Raw genomic sequence first — 15,035 nt, forward strand, 5'->3', positions numbered from 1 at the left:
CTTCATGCTTGAAGTGAAGCCGCTGCGGGAGAGGTGCTGCGCGACGAAGGAGACTCGAGGGAGGCAACGTTGACACCAGCTAGTCGTGTCCAGCACCTAGCATATGCCAGCGGAGGCCTGGATTGGGAAGAGGAGAAATTCTTAGAAAAGCACAGCACAGCACAATCGACTGGAAGAAGCTGTGGCTCTCTCCACGCCGAATGCGGTTCCGCGTGCTGCAAGCGGGCGCACGCGCCACAGCGGCCCTCCTGCGCCACAGCATGGCTGGCTGCGAATCGTGTCATTTGCTAGCCCCTTGGCCAGTGCCAGCCAAACCCACGGGGATTCAGCCATTTTCATCCTCCCTTGCGATCCTCACTTCCTCCGTCCTTCTGCAGGCTCACTGCTCTCTTGGAGCCGGATCGGTCCTCTCTGGGGATTCAATGCCGGCCGCTGGACTTCACCCTCGTTGAATTTCCACCGCGACCGGGCCTGCAGTGGCGAATCTCGTTTCGACCGGCTGTCCTCTGCTCGCATGTCAACCGGGATTGACAGCCGACAGAACATTGGTTGGAATCATTCGGACTTCTCTTCGAATCCCCGAAGACGGTCTGCTTCCCTCTCTTCCAAAGCCGCCGCGGCTTCCGTTGAGAACCCCAGACACTCCGAGAAGTCGCCCAGGAACACTTCGTCGAGCCGTCGCAATTCCGTCATGATGGCGCAGTCTCAGAGATCGCGAATTTTCAAGACGGGTGCGATCGTCACTGCGGTGTTGCTGTTGCTGCTCTACGTTTCATCCTCGAGAAGGTCGGTCCCGGTGCTTGTTAAGGGTAAGTTGTCCTCCATTGGGGCGCAGACACAATGGGTTTGACGAAGGTCTCTAGAGCAACCACCCAACGTTCCCTCTTCGGTGACTACGAAGTGCACCAAGCCTCATGACCCGTCCAAACCCCTGATCCAATACGCATTGATGATTGATGCCGGTAGCACTGGATCTCGGATTCATGTGTATCGATTCAACAACTGCGGCCCCGCTCCGGAACTCGAGCATGAGGAGTTCCAGATGACTGAGAAGAAGAAGGGCGGATCGGGACTCAGCTCCTACAAGGAAGATGCTGAAGGCGCTGCCAGGAGCCTGGACCCTCTAATGGAAGTGGCCATGAGGACTGTCCCGGATGAGTACAAGGCCTGCTCGCCTATCGCAGTGAAGGCGACCGCCGGTCTGAGAATGCTCGGTCCGGAGATGAGTGAGAAGATCTTGGAGGCAGTACGGCACCGTTTGGAGACGGTCTACCCCTTCCCCGTCGTCTCAAGAGAGAAGGGCGGTGTCGAGATCATGGACGGCAAGGATGAGGGCGTCTATGCATGGATCACGACCAACTATCTTCTTGGTAAAATTGGAGGACCTGAAGAGACACCTACCGCAGCTGTCTTCGACCTGGGTGGTGGTTCGACCCAGATTGTCTTCCAGCCGAATTTTAACAGCAAGGCCGGCGGGATGCCCGAGAAAATGGCAGATGGAGACCACAAATACTCCCTTCAATTCGGTGGACGCGAGTTCGAGCTGTACCAGCACTCTCACCTCGGCTACGGTCTTATGGCGGCGCGTGAGGCCATTCACAAGGCTGTCGTGGAAGCCAAGCTGGCCTTGAGTCCTAAGGATTTGTCCTGGGTCAAGCAGCCGATCCCGAACCCATGCATTGGGCCTGGCATGGAGCGCCAGGTGAATCTGACCTTCGACCAGGACCACCCCCTCGGCCCCGAGATCACGGTGACGATGGTGGGCCCCAAGGAACTGTCGGCACCGGCACAGTGCCGCGGCCTGGCCGAGAAGATCCTGCACAAGGATGCCGAGTGCAAGCTGGCGCCGTGCTCGTTCAACGGGGTGCATCAGCCGTCACTGGAGAAGACGTTTGCCAAGGAAGACGTGTACATCTTTTCGTACTTCTACGATCGGACCAAGCCGCTCGGGATGCCCGAGTCGTTCACATTGGAAGAGCTGCACCGTCTGACGCAGAACGTCTGCGGCGGGGAAGACACCTGGGGTGTTTTCGAGGGCGTCGAGGGTGCTCTGGAAGCACTGCGCGACCGTCCGGAGTGGTGTCTGGACCTCAACTTCATGCTGGGGCTCCTGCATACGGGGTATGAGATGCCGCTGTCTCGGGAGGTGAAGATTGCGAAGAAGATCAAGGGCAATGAGCTTGGCTGGTGTCTGGGAGCGAGGTAAGACGACTCTGTTTCTCCTTTTTTTTTCCTCTTTGGTACTTTTCGATCTGGTAAACTAACTTGACTACCTAATCTTTCAGCTTGCCTCTCCTGGAACAAAACTCAGGCTGGACCTGCCGCGTCAAGGAAGTATCATAGTAAAAATTTTTTTTGTTTCGTCGCCAGTTTGGAGGACAAGAGTATTTGTTACAAGTACTCTGTTTTGTTCAGTGTGGAAAGAAAAAAAAATATAGTTCTCCAGGCATTGTACTGTAATTTTTTTTCTTCCGCTTTTGTTGTATAGACTTCTTTTTTTATTTGTTTGTGCCACGTTACTTTTTTTTTTTGTTTATATATACATCGTGGTATCTTGGAATTTTTTTCTTTCCCCCCATATTGACTTCATATGAGTCTACGAGAGGGGGAAAAGGGGGGGATTGCGTATCTATCATGATACTACCTCTTTAGAGGAGCTGAAGAAGTTAGCACCAGCAGGTAGTAGAGGTTCATTGTTATTATGAATTCAATCAGGTCAAGCCAGCTGGTTACAGACTTGTCCCAAGCACAGCATTTGTTTTGATGTTGGGCTGTTCCCATGAGGTTGTCCATGTACTAAATAAAGCATTAATTATTATTAGTTGTTGATATATTATTGCGATAATGAATCGGATCGCGTAGAATGCGGCGGCGGCGGCGTCGTCGTCGTCATCAGTCTACTTCCTCGATGCCTGGTTTTTGCTTCTTCTCTCGGGCTCTGTTGCCCATCAGTCGATCCAGAACATGGGTCTCCTCTTGAGCTGCCGTAGATGATTTCTCAGAGCCTTCTTCCAAGTTCTTCTCACTGTCGCTATCGTGGCCGTTGTTCTTCTTTTCTTCCAGAACTCCCAAACCCAAATTCTGTCGCGAAGAAGGTAAAAAAAATCATCCTTTAGAATCCATACATACCAATACCAATACCAACCCTGATGAAGCAAGTCCAATGATTGGCCAGGGAAGAAAAAAAGACATCATCAACGTACCATTTCAATATACTGTCCCTCATCATCCTTCACATCGTCCACGACCACGTCCTGCGCTCTTCCGCTGGCGATGTCCCGCTCGAGATCTTCATTTGCGGCCTTTAGCCGCGGCAAGAACGACGAGAGGCGCGAGAGGAGGCCGGACCTCTGCACGCGCTGGATTCGTGGTTTGGGTCGTCCGGACACGAACGGAATGGGCTCGTCCTCTTGTTCGTTATCATTATTGTTGGCGTCGCCAGTCCCCTTCAAGGCTGCGCTGGTTGCTGCTGGATTCTCTAGGTCGGTTTCATCGTCGTTCTCGTCTGAGGAGGATGATGAGGATGATGAAGAGCTCTCAGACGAGGTCTCCTCGTCGCTTTCGTCTTCCTCATCATCGTCATCCTCTTCTTCATCTTCCTCTTCTTCGCTGGAAAGCTCCTCCTCCTCCGAGCTGAGCGAGCTGCTGCTGGTTGTGTCGGAGTCAGAGCTGGTCTCCGTCTTCGTCTCCGCGGCGAGATCGGCAGCATCAGCACCACCGTCAGGCTCCGTCTCTAAACCGTCCGGCGGGGTCGTGCGCGACCGCTTCGCCGGGGAGACGACGGGCGTCGAAGCCAATGCCAGCTCATCGTGGCCACGCTTCCTGGCCATGGTTGCCGCTGGAGGGGGAGATCATGGGAGAACTGTCTGACCGGCGTGCAGTCGCGGTTTCGGCTGCGGGAGTGGAGCGGACGGGCACGGGCAGCGACTGGCCTGCCTCGCGCTGGCTGAGCGGGAGCTTAACGCGGGCAGCCAATCGCCTCGATCGCTGTGTGACTGCCTGTTTCATGTCTCTCCCCGAGCGAGGGGAGACATCAACGTCCACTCCGTGTTCTTCGGGGTTCTGTGAGTCGTATCTCCTCTGTCTCTGCGGTATTGATCATATCGTTCATCGTCATTCATTCTTTAATCGTTATTCTCGTGGACTTGGGACGGCAGGGCCGGATATCTTCCAGACTGAAGTACATAATTGCGATATTATTTATATACCGCCAAGGGTAAGTGATATTATTCAACATCGCATTTCCAGATATATATCACGTTGTTTCTTCGTTTCTTTTTGTCTTGGCACTCTTGGCCATGCTCCTGACTGCAGTGATATAATATACTACTTTGTTATCAACTAGACTATTGTTCTTCATGACCATCTATCAGGCAATTATGATATGATGCTTGAGCAGATGGTGGATTATTCATGTCTTCTGTGAATAGATCATCAGAGCTATTGTTCTAGTCATTCACTTTACAATCCCCACATCTGTGAATGCACATTTCTTGCTTGTTTTATCTCATAGCTCTCCACAACCATCAGAAACCTCCATTCCAACTTACAGCATCTATTTTGATTTCATCACTCATAAACTTCCTCTTTCGAAATGTCGTCGCTCACAGCAGCGCTGCAGGAAACGAGAGCCCGGCTAGACGACTCCATAACCAGACTTGACCAAAACCGCTGCATCATGAGCAAGCCCACCATCCAGGTCAACGGCCGCGAATCCCTCGTCAACGAGGAGAAGACGGTCAACAGCGGCAGCGGCAGCCGCAACAGCAATGACAATGGCTCAATCGCCGCGATGCGCAAGTCGCTACACCAGAACATCATCGGCAAACTACGCCCGTTACCGTTCCAGTACCGCTGGACGGTGTGGTTCGACAAGCATTGCGACTCCAACAACAATAACAGACTGTACGTCCTACACGAAGACGTCGCCGACATCGCGACCTTCTACCGCGTCTACAACAACTACCCCTGGGACAAGATCCGGCTGCGCGACTCGGTGCATATCTTCCGCAAGGGCGTGAAGCCCGTCCCGGACGACCCGGAGAACCGCAATGGCGGATGCTGGACGTTCCGCGTCCCCAAGGCCAAGAGCCAGGCCTTCTTCCACGAGATTGCCATCCTGTGCATGGCGAATGAGTTCCAGGCTGCTCTTGAGAGTGGTTCGTCTTGTCGTTCCCTCTCTACCTATGTATCTATCTACCTTGGCCAGTCTAGTACTAACAATTTATTTTCTGGCACAGAACACGACCATGTCCTAGGCGTCTCCACCTCCGTCCGCTTTAACTCCCACCTCATCTCCGTCTGGAACAAGCTCGGCTCCAACGAGCGGTCCATCAAACGCCTCGAAGCGACCATTCTGGACCGTCTCTCGCCCGAGCTGCGCCCGACGACTGCGGCCGCGGGCGGGAATTCGTCGTATTCGTATTTCTACAAACGCCACGCGGAGCACGACGAGGGGTTCCAAAAACAGGCCGATAGAAGAAGCTGAAGCGCAGAAGACGGAACCGGATTGCGATAATAATAAAGAGTCAGACACGAAGAAAGAAGAAGTGTCTGATACCAAAGAGGAGTGAGTGAGTGAGTGAGTGAACAAATATGTTATTTATGACTATGGCTGTGGCTGTGGCTGTCGGCAAGGTTCTGTATGATATTCTATCATTCCCCAAGTCATGTTATGTCATGTCGTGTCATGTTTCTTCTTCATTCGCATTTCAGGTCCCTTTTGAAAAAGTTTTCTTTTTTTCCCCTTGAATGGATTCCCGGCATCCCTGCACAGGTTGGTTAGTTCATTACCTCATTCATGACAGCATACATTTCATATCAGACTTGAACACAGCTCATTGCTAATATGATTCTACTTATTTCCATTGTACTGTACATAAGCTATTCTTGGCACTCTATCTTTGGATGATATACTTATACAGACATGTCAACATGGTGAAAATCGAAGAATCCATGTGAGACAACATTTTTTTACTACATCAGGAGGTAACTACGCCCCTCTCACGATGACGGAGACGGAGTCGGTGTTGAGCTCGCCTGCTGGAGCAGATGAGGCAGCGCCGCCCTCGCGCTCGCCACGAGCTCTGGATCCGGCTGGCTTGCATTCTCGCCATTAGTTCGCACAGACTCCTGATCAGCGGGCAGCGTTCCATTCGCAACCGCCTCGACGAGTTTCACCTGCGCGCCCCGCACCCTCGTCACGGCATTTCGCTGCGTCTCATTCAGGCCTTCGGGCGGGCCATGCTGGCACGCGATCTGGAACGGCCCATTACCGGGCTCCGGCCCCCCTGCCGAGTGCACTGCGCGCTCCACGCATCCGCCCTTGAAGAAGCTCAGGCCAAAGAACGCGTACTGCGTGTTGCGCATCACCCCCTTGAACTCGGCCTCGCCGTCGGTGTGGAACTCGTACCCGGAGATGAGGCCGCATCCCTTTTCTTGCACGAACAGCTCTACGCCGTTGCCAGCCCAGCCGTTGATGCCGTAGACTTCAAAGACCGAGTCCCCGAAGCCGTCGTCTTCAAGTATCTGGCAGCTTGCAGAGGGGACGGCGGCCTCGATGGCCCAGACGGCGGAGGCTTCTGCGGCGGCAGAGGCAGCGGATGCGGCGGAGGCGGAGGAGGCGGAGGCGGCGGAAGCGGCGGACTCGATGGCCCGAGGGCGGAGACTACTGCGGCGGCAGAGGCAGCTGATGCGGAGGAGGCGGAGGCGTAGGCGGAAGCGATGGATGCAACGGTGGAAACTATGGCGGTCGACCCCGCGCATTGGACGTGGTTGTTGTAGTAGGTGTAGGAAGCGCAGGAGACGACCTCACCGTTGGACTGGGTTGTTGTGAAAGGGGTGACGGTGACGGGGGTAGAAGAGGTCTTTGTTGGGGTTGCTCGAGATGTTGTGGTGATGGTATGTCTTACAGAGGAGCTGCTGGAAGGTGCTGAGCTTGATCCTGGAATACTGGCTCCGCTCGAGGTTGGTTGAGGCGTGATTGTGGTAGTAGCATGTCCTGTAGAGGAGCTGCCGGAAAGTGCCGAGCTCGATCCTGGAACGCTGGCTCCCCTTGAGCCAGAAGGAGAACGAGTGCTTCCGGTGGAAGCTCCTGGTACAGCCACGCTCGTTCCAGTGCTCACCGCAGGTTGGCTGCAAGAGCCTCCGGCCTGGCGTTTCTGGTTCCCAGTGTTTGCGCAGGAAGCACCTTTCTGCGAATCTTTCGCGTCCCATTCATGCTGGTACATCTGTTGTTCCAACCAGACTCGATAAATGGCTTGCTGCACCGGGTTCGGTTCCTCGCCCTCTTCAGGCTCCTGGTTATTATCATATTCAATAAGAACCTTGCTGTTAGCCCTCAACATGAAGGCCTGCTCTTGTCTCTCGTCTATTGGCTTCAAATAACCCCGAATAGTGACCGGAACTCCTTTCCAAGGAGCACCGTCCCCAGTCAGAGTTGACTCGATCAACGCGACTCGGTCACTGTAAAGAAACTGTCCAGTGTTCGGATCCTTTGGCGTCGAGATATATATCTCAACATTATTTGCAGGGTTCAATATTTGTCCGTCCGCGGCCAGTGGGAACGGGCTGGGCATCTTGGGTCCATCACCAGACTTGATTGCATCGATGACCTGTGACTCGAACTGCGCGTCATCACCTTCGAATGATGGGCTTTCCCAAAAATGGCTGAACCATACTCCCGCTTCCGAGATGATGACCACTGAGGTACAGCCAAACAGTCCGGTAACATAAAGCTTCTCGGGAGTCGTAAGCCAGCTGCTGGTTACAGCGCTTGAAAGTTTCCCTGAGTGCCGGTGCTCAAGCTCTATCTTCACCCCATCAAAGGATTCGACTAACAATACCGTCAGTTTTCGAAATGTACGAGTCAATGTAGAGATTAACACTTACTTTGGTCCATGACATACTGATCCTTACTATCAAACCAGTCGGGGTCAGGCAAAGTCCGCTCCTCCAGTGGCTGGCCACGCCTGGCTTTGGTCGTGGGGATGGGGCTCGAGCACGCCGCACAATCGGTCGCGCAGACAATCCCGCCGGAAGATGTGCTGGTCGAGACCGTGGTGGTTGTCGTAGTCGCTGAAGCATCGCACGCGGTGATGGTCGTACACGCGGTTGTCGTGATCGTCTCCACTGTCGAGCTCACGGTGGCTCCGGAGAAGAACGACGTAGAAAGAGAGATAGTTTCGGTGCATCGTGGAACTGCTGTGCTCGCCGTACATGATGACGACGCTCGTGTTGAAGACGCTTCGGACTGGGACGGGGAATTGGTCGGGTTCTTTTCCGCATTCTGCAGGTCTTGACCGATATCATTGAGCGTATCTGTGAGAAGCTCAATCTCCGGGAGGGATGGCTCAGACGCTTCAACGGCATTGACCAGATTGCCGACCACCTCGGTCGCGCAACTGATGAGTTTGGAGACATCCCCGATCAGATCGGTCAGCCCGGAGATCAAACTCCTCTTGATCTTCGTGTGAGAGCACGCGGGATCCGCTGGAGGCTGGACAGATAACGAATGGAAGAGGGCCAAGGTTTCATCTTGGGTTTTCTTGACGTCGTTGACATACTCGGCTTTCCGCTCGGGATCAGTGATGTATTGCCTGTTCGCGTAGAGGGCGAAGAATAATCCCGACAGGTTTGCCGCTTGCGAAGTGGCTGCTGCACCGGTGATGGTCGTTGTCGGGGCTTCATAGGAAGGAAAGGCTTCCGTAGGTAACGTGGGCGTGGCACTCCATGTGCCGCTGTAAGGAGCAGCAGACGCAGGACTCGAAAAACTTCCTCCAGTGGTAGAGCTGACAGCTCCCAAAGAGGCAGAACTTGAGCTGGCACTAGTTCTGAGAGGGGTTGAACTGAAAGTGCTTATGCCAGTTGGATAAGAGACAGAGCTTGAGGCGCTGACACCAACTCCCACCGAGGTAGAACTGGAAAAGCTTGTACCAGTTCCATGAGGAATAGAGCTCGAAGCGCTGGCACTAGGTCGAGGGATTGAACTGGAAGAACTCTCTCCAGTTTTGACAGGGATAGAGCTAGAGCCGGCGCTAGGGGTAAGAGGTATGGAACTAGAAGGGTTTATCCAGTTCCACGAGGGGTAGAGCTCGAAGAACTGGCACCACTTCCAGGGATTGAGCTGGAAGAGCTCTCTCCAGTTTTCACAGGAATGGAGCTAGAGCCGGTGCTAGGTGTAAGAGGTATGGAACTAGAAGAGCTTCTCCTAGTTCCACGAGGGGTAGAGCTTGAAGAACTGGCACCATTTCCAGTGATGGAGCTGGCGCTAGTTCGAGGGATTGAACTGGAAGAGCTTGCTCCAGCTTTGGCGGGGATCGAGCTTGAAGAGCTGGGGCCAGAAGACCTTGCTCGAGACGCAGAGGAGCTGCTGATGGAGACGCGAGGTCGTCTCGACGTTGACTGACTGGACGGCGCAGGAACACTGCTGGCCCTGGAGCTGCTAGGTTGGTATGGCGGCGAGGTTGATGACGAGTTGCCCGGGGTCAGGTATGGCGCGCTGGAGGGAATCGCAGCCCATTGCCATGGCGAAGAGAAAGAGTCAGAGCCGGAAGCTGTTGAAGCGCTGCTGACATCCCGTTGCGGAAAGCGCGCTGGAGATGCTTGGGATTGCGGAAGGAGCGAAGGGAGCAGCAGAAGGAAGACCGACCAGGGAGCCATTTCGCGCTGGCAGAGGCGAGGTCAACGCACGCCTGGAGAGTATGTACATGTACAGACATCCCCTGGCAGCGCCATTCTGTGGATTTAAAGAGCTGCAGCCCGTCCGCTCCAGCCCCCTGACGATTGACGTGCTGCTGACAATGGTGCTTCTGGGATAGAGCTTCAAGATGTCACTGTCGCTTCGTGACGCGCGTCCCAACAGCGGTACGATGACTGCCTTCCACTCCACGCGGTTGGAACTCAACTATCTAAGTCTGATGATTTGTTGAAATTGGAGAGTATGTTGGTTTGAAGGGGTTATTCTGATCGGTCCAATGTTGGCTTTTGGCCCCGGCCCCCATAGCTTACGCGGTACATTTCCATGCAGCCGCCAGCCTTATTTTTTTTTATTTTTTTTTTCATTCTCCATCGGTTTTTACATTGCGGGAGCATTATAGATGATCAATCGCTTGTGAAAATTCGCGCATGGGTACATGTCTGTGCCGGTATTCCGGGCATAAAGATAGTGACCGTGGATGGGGGACTTGGGCTCAAGTCATAGTTAGGGTTAGGGTTCTACGGAGTATAATCTACCTACCAACGGAGGTTATGTAGTCTTCCTAATTAGGAAAAGATAAGCTACTTTGCTAGTATATTAAATGCTTAACCTCTATTGTCTCTGCAGTCTTCTTCTTCTCTTCCCAGCACAAATCGCAGTTGGATTGTTGATTGATTCGATTCATATTGCCTGAGCCGTGCACATACAGCTCGCTCAGATATTCGGCACTTCTCACGTGAGCTCCGTCATCTCGCTGTTTGTTGTTTATCAATCTCCATCAGTATCTAATCGGGATCCCATATTCAAGCCGACACGATGACTCAGGACAGCTCATCGGCCAGCACAAGACCTCAGGCCAAACCTCCTCACCCCCGCGTCATCATCAATGTCGGCTGTAAAAACAACTCCATAGAGGAAGTGGCTCGAGGCCTCCGCCTCGCCTCCTCGCCCGACGCCTACCGCGACCTCGTGCGCAGGGCACTCTTCACCGCAGTGTACCACGGCTCCGCCCCCGTGACGGAATACCTCATCACTCAAGAAAACGCGCCCCTGCACACCCTCAGCCCGCTCACAGTCGCCACCTCGCCCTCGACGGAGCTTTTTTCCGTCCTCGTCTCCCACGGCTGGGACATCAACCAGCGGCGCGCGGATCACGGCGCGGGCCGCGGTCAACGCCTTCTCGACCTCATTTGCAGCGACGAAGCGTTGGTGCGCTGGTGTCTGGAGCACGGGGCCTCGGTGGAAGACGACCCGGACGCTGACTGGTATACGGCTCCGCCGCTGCTGGAGACCGCTGCTGCGGTGGGGACGCTGAGTACTTTTAAACTGCTGCGTGAGCGGGGCGCACAGCTGGGGAGGAGGACACTGCACAAGGCTGTTTCGGGCGCGGCACACAGTAAGGATTCGATGGAGATCGTGAAATATCTCGTCGATGAGCTAGGGATGGATGTCAACCAGATGGATACGGACGGCAAGTTGCCGGATCACTGGGGGCCGCCGCTTTGCTATGCGGCAAAGTGGAGGGATGGAGGAGAGGAGGTGGTACGATTCTTGCTCGAGAGAGGAGCAGATCCGACTATCAAGGACTGCTGCGGGAATCATGACGCTTTCAGTCTAGCCGAGTTTACTAAAAATGAAGGGGTGATGAAGGTGCTGAGAGAGTGGAGGGAGCAGAGGGAGCAGAAGGAGCAGAAACAGGGAGGATAGATCTAAGAAGAGGTGATTTTTCCTGGACAATGACGACTGCAGGGAAGATCCCCTTCGAATTTTCCATCTCGACTCGAAACCATCGACCAAGACAACGACTGCACAATCTGATGATATAATAGTGCGGTTATATTTGATCATCCCGTGAGGCACGAACAGTCTGGCCAAGGACTGTGATGCCCGACACACACAGGGCTGCAGCAGCTCTTGTCAGGAGGATATTACTCCATTATCCTCTCGAGAACTGTCTTGGGGTATACTGCCACTGCCACAAGCCTTACAGGTCTTGCCGTGCTCGAATGATCTGAAGAGGAAAATACCTGGTCTATGTCGAGAGTCTACTACTCCCCAGGCGATCTTCCCACCAATGTGTATTTCTCACCATATATTATTCCTCATCCAATATTTTTTTTGGAGGTAGATTGTTGAAGAAGTAGAAGACACGAAAAAGAAAACGAGCATGTACGAAGGTCAAAAAAAAAAAAACAAAAACAAAAACAAATCGATATCGATATGATATCCAGGATTCTAGGGAGCAATGCAATACAATACTGTCAATCATCCACGGAACGCGCACTCCTTCAAAATGAATAAACGAATAGGAATAAATATCCTCTACAAACTCAGGAGACATTAGTAGCAATCCTCCTGTTAATAGATGCACACGTGTGTACAGTACAGTACATACTGCATCTATTGTCATTGTCCTCATCTCTGAATAGATAGATAAATAGATGGATAGATGGATGAATGGACGAATGGATACCATATTTATCAATAAATAATATCTAGCCTGGACGAGGAGAACAAGGTCAGTAGTATCATTAACATCATCATTATTATACATTTATTTATTATTGTACAGTACATCTATTTTTGACAGGTTCTCCTTAGTTGACATGATTCTAACATCACCGACTGCTGCTCCGGTGGTGACTGCTTCTTCTGGTATCGTCCTCTTCATCCCTATCTCTCTCTTTGTCCCGGTCCCTGTCCCGGTCCCTCTCCCGGCTCCGGTCTCTGTGTCTCTCCTCTCTGTCTCTTCCCCGGTCAGTGTCTCTATCCCTGTCTCGATCTCGCTCCTCATCCTTGTCCTTTTCTCCTTCCCTTTCCCTCTCCCTTTCTCGGTCACGGTCGTGGCTACGGTCACGATCGCGATGGCGAGAACGACTGCGAGAACGAGAGCGAGAGCGAGTCCGAATACGAGAGCGAGAACGAGAACGGCTGCGCTCACGATCCCAGTCCCGGTCCCGGTCCCGGTCTCTATCTCGGCCTCTTCCCCCAGGAATATACCGATCGATCTCGACAAACCGTGGCCGATCATCTCGATCCCTGCCCGGAGAGCGGATGCGACGACGGGGCGATCGACTGCGGTTGCTGGTCGGAGGCACATAGCGGTCAATCTCGAGCTGGCTGGGCGACCGCGACCGTCGTCGGGAACGGGATCGCCACCTCGCAGGGCGAGAGTACGACCGATCGCGATGGCTTCTCCGGGTGCGAGAGCGCGATTCAGACCGCGACCGTGACCGCCGGCGATAGCGGCCATACGAACGAGATCGTGAACGGGACCGGGAGCGCGAGTAATAGCTGCGGCGGCGGCGGTCTTCTCGGTCTCGATCTCGGTCCCTACCCCGATCCCTATCCGTATCGCAGGAGTGATCACGGTCGCGGCTGCGATCCCGATAATATCGATCCCGACCTCCGTACCGATCATACCCGCGGTCACGATAGTACCGATCCCGATCCCGATCACGGCTGCTTTCTCGGTCTCTATTGTAGCCCCGTACGGTAGACCGACTGCGGCTGCGATGACTCGTTCTGTGACTTCTGTCGTCCCTATAGTCGCGAATCGAGAGTCGGTCATCGGCATCACGATCTCGAGCTCGCAGAGATCCGTCCCGCGATAAATCTCTGCTGTCGCGTCGACTTTCTCCATCGTATCGAGATGATCGTCTGGTACGAGACCGACTGCGGCTTCTGTCGCGGCCATCACGTCGCCTCCAATCATGCTCACGAGATGGACTCCGAGTCTCCCGAGGTTTTGCTGTCGCTGGCGTGACTGAATACCTCGACTCGGTGCCACTCTTGGGACGAGGCGGAGGCTTGCGGCCACTTTCAATAGCCTCTGCCTCCTCAAAGTCAAATTCGGGCTTCTGCCGTGCTTTTGCCGCCATTTCCTCGCCTTCTTTCAGGAGCAACTGCAGCGCAGTCTCCTCCAGGGTCTTGTCGTCGACAGGCTCCGGTGGAGGAGGAGTCGGATCCTTCGGTGTCGGGGAACGTTCTCTTCTCCAGTCCCGGTAGCGAGAAGAATCACGGTAGCGGGAAGAGTCACGGTAGCGGGAGGATCCTTCATAACGATCATAGCCCCGTGGACGCTCATAATCACGGTCACGGTCGCGGTCACGGTCACGATAACGATCATAATCTCTGTCTCTATCTCGATCCCGATCTCTTTCGCGCTCTCGATCCCGCTCGGATTCTTCTCGTCTCCTCCGCTCGTACCGTTCCTGTCTTTCTCTTTCCCTTTGCTCGTCAAGCGCCCGTTGCTCCTCCCGTATGCGCTCCCGCTCAGCTCGTCTCCTTTCTTCGCGCTCTCTCTCCTTCGCTCTTTCTTCTTCCTCCTTCTGTCGTTGGATTTCGCGCTGTCTGCGCTCTTCCTCTGCTCTGGCTCTGGCTTCTTCCTCTTCCCGACGTTTCTGCTCCCGAAGAGCTTCCTGTCTTGCCCTTTCACGTTCCTCGCGCTTTTGCCTGACGTAGCGTTCGTAGTCCTCATCCGTCTTGTTGCCGGCTGCCTCCTCTCGCGCAGCGACTTCTTCCCCGACTTCCTGTCGCCGAATGTCCCTGATTGATTCCAGCATGGATTCCAGATGACGGGATGCTATCGACTCGATAGCGCTCTCGACAGTTTTGTAGATGTCGCTTCGATCGACAGCGCCTTCGATCAAGGTGGCTGCTTTTCCTCGCTCGCGTGACAGGTGAGCAGGTTCCCGGTCAATTTCCGCTTCTGCAAGCTCAATGAGAGACTTTGTGAACGTGTTTTTGGCCTCCTATTCTCAGCGCAGACAAGTAAGCACAAGTCTCGTCCAACCCAGCGTAAATTTGGGGACGTAAATGGTAAATAGAACGACGAGCGAGGATGCAGTGATGCCATACCGACTCATTGAACTCTGCCCAGATTTTCTTCCTGACATTGTCAAAACAACCCTTCTTCTTGAACGCTTTCAGAAGATTCTCAATCGCGGCATGCTGCGCGACAGACAGAGGCAGATCCTCTGTCTTGAACTTTTTCTTCTGCAGGCTCTCGATGTCCAGGGCCGGCCTTTTGGAGCCGGTGGTCGGCGCTTCTGCGGATGCCGTTTCTTCTGAACTCGCCATGACGGCGACAGCGTAGGATTCGAACAGACGCGGATCGAATAACTCTCACATGTCCTCTTCACACTGCTAGACGCGTTCAGACACCTTTCACAGGGCCACTGCTGCAAATGCGATGCGCGTTCGGCTGCGTTAGCGCCTGCTCCAGCCTCCAGCAATAATAATGATAATAACAGCTCCGCTGGAGATATCGTCCGGCAGAACCGTTGTTCCGGGCGGTGAACCCGTCCCGTGCGCATCATTGGACGACGGGTGTTTA

The 15,035-nt window shown here is 53.9% G+C and overlaps 6 protein-coding genes across 6 annotated transcripts; 3 read left to right on the forward strand and 3 right to left on the reverse strand.

Moving 5' to 3' along the window:
* Positions 1-160: 160 nt before the first annotated feature.
* T310_7249 (Guanosine-diphosphatase) lies at positions 161-2,343 on the forward strand (the record flags this gene model as incomplete). Its single annotated transcript, XM_013469940.1, has 3 exons — positions 161-809; positions 864-2,202; positions 2,286-2,343. Coding segments are annotated over 3 exons (2,046 nt in total), but the record flags the coding sequence as incomplete, so codon positions are not given.
* Positions 2,344-2,892: 549 nt separating this feature from the next.
* Positions 2,893-3,830, reverse strand: T310_7250 (uncharacterized protein; the record flags this gene model as incomplete). Its single annotated transcript, XM_013469941.1, has 2 exons — positions 2,893-3,081; positions 3,204-3,830. The coding sequence occupies 2 exons, from the start codon at positions 3,828-3,830 to the stop codon at positions 2,893-2,895; spliced, it is 816 nt and encodes a 271-aa protein (XP_013325395.1).
* Positions 3,831-4,594: 764 nt separating this feature from the next.
* On the forward strand, positions 4,595-5,488 carry T310_7251 (Translation initiation factor eIF4E; the record flags this gene model as incomplete). The annotated part of the gene is made up of 1 exon (XM_013469942.1): positions 4,595-5,488. One exon carries the CDS (start codon positions 4,595-4,597, stop codon positions 5,486-5,488), a length of 894 nt encoding a protein of 297 aa, XP_013325396.1.
* Positions 5,489-6,003: 515 nt separating this feature from the next.
* On the reverse strand, positions 6,004-9,660 carry T310_7252 (Uncharacterized protein; the record flags this gene model as incomplete). Its single annotated transcript, XM_013469943.1, has 4 exons — positions 6,004-6,667; positions 6,757-7,834; positions 7,891-9,000; positions 9,102-9,660. 4 exons carry the CDS (start codon positions 9,658-9,660, stop codon positions 6,004-6,006), a joined length of 3,411 nt encoding a protein of 1,136 aa, XP_013325397.1.
* An 853-nt stretch (positions 9,661-10,513) lies between these two features.
* T310_7253 (uncharacterized protein) lies at positions 10,514-11,404 on the forward strand (the record flags this gene model as incomplete). Its single annotated transcript, XM_013469944.1, has 1 exon — positions 10,514-11,404. One exon carries the CDS (start codon positions 10,514-10,516, stop codon positions 11,402-11,404), a length of 891 nt encoding a protein of 296 aa, XP_013325398.1.
* An 847-nt stretch (positions 11,405-12,251) lies between these two features.
* T310_7254 (uncharacterized protein) lies at positions 12,252-14,779 on the reverse strand (the record flags this gene model as incomplete). The annotated part of the gene is made up of 3 exons (XM_013469945.1): positions 12,252-13,381; positions 13,419-14,427; positions 14,558-14,779. 3 exons carry the CDS (start codon positions 14,777-14,779, stop codon positions 12,252-12,254), a joined length of 2,361 nt encoding a protein of 786 aa, XP_013325399.1.
* Between the last annotated feature and the right edge of the window lie 256 nt (positions 14,780-15,035).

The sequence above is a fragment of the Rasamsonia emersonii genome (assembly GCF_000968595.1).
Source record: "Rasamsonia emersonii CBS 393.64 chromosome Unknown ctg1118621760522, whole genome shotgun sequence".
Taxonomy (NCBI): Eukaryota; Fungi; Ascomycota; class Eurotiomycetes; order Eurotiales; family Trichocomaceae; genus Rasamsonia; species Rasamsonia emersonii.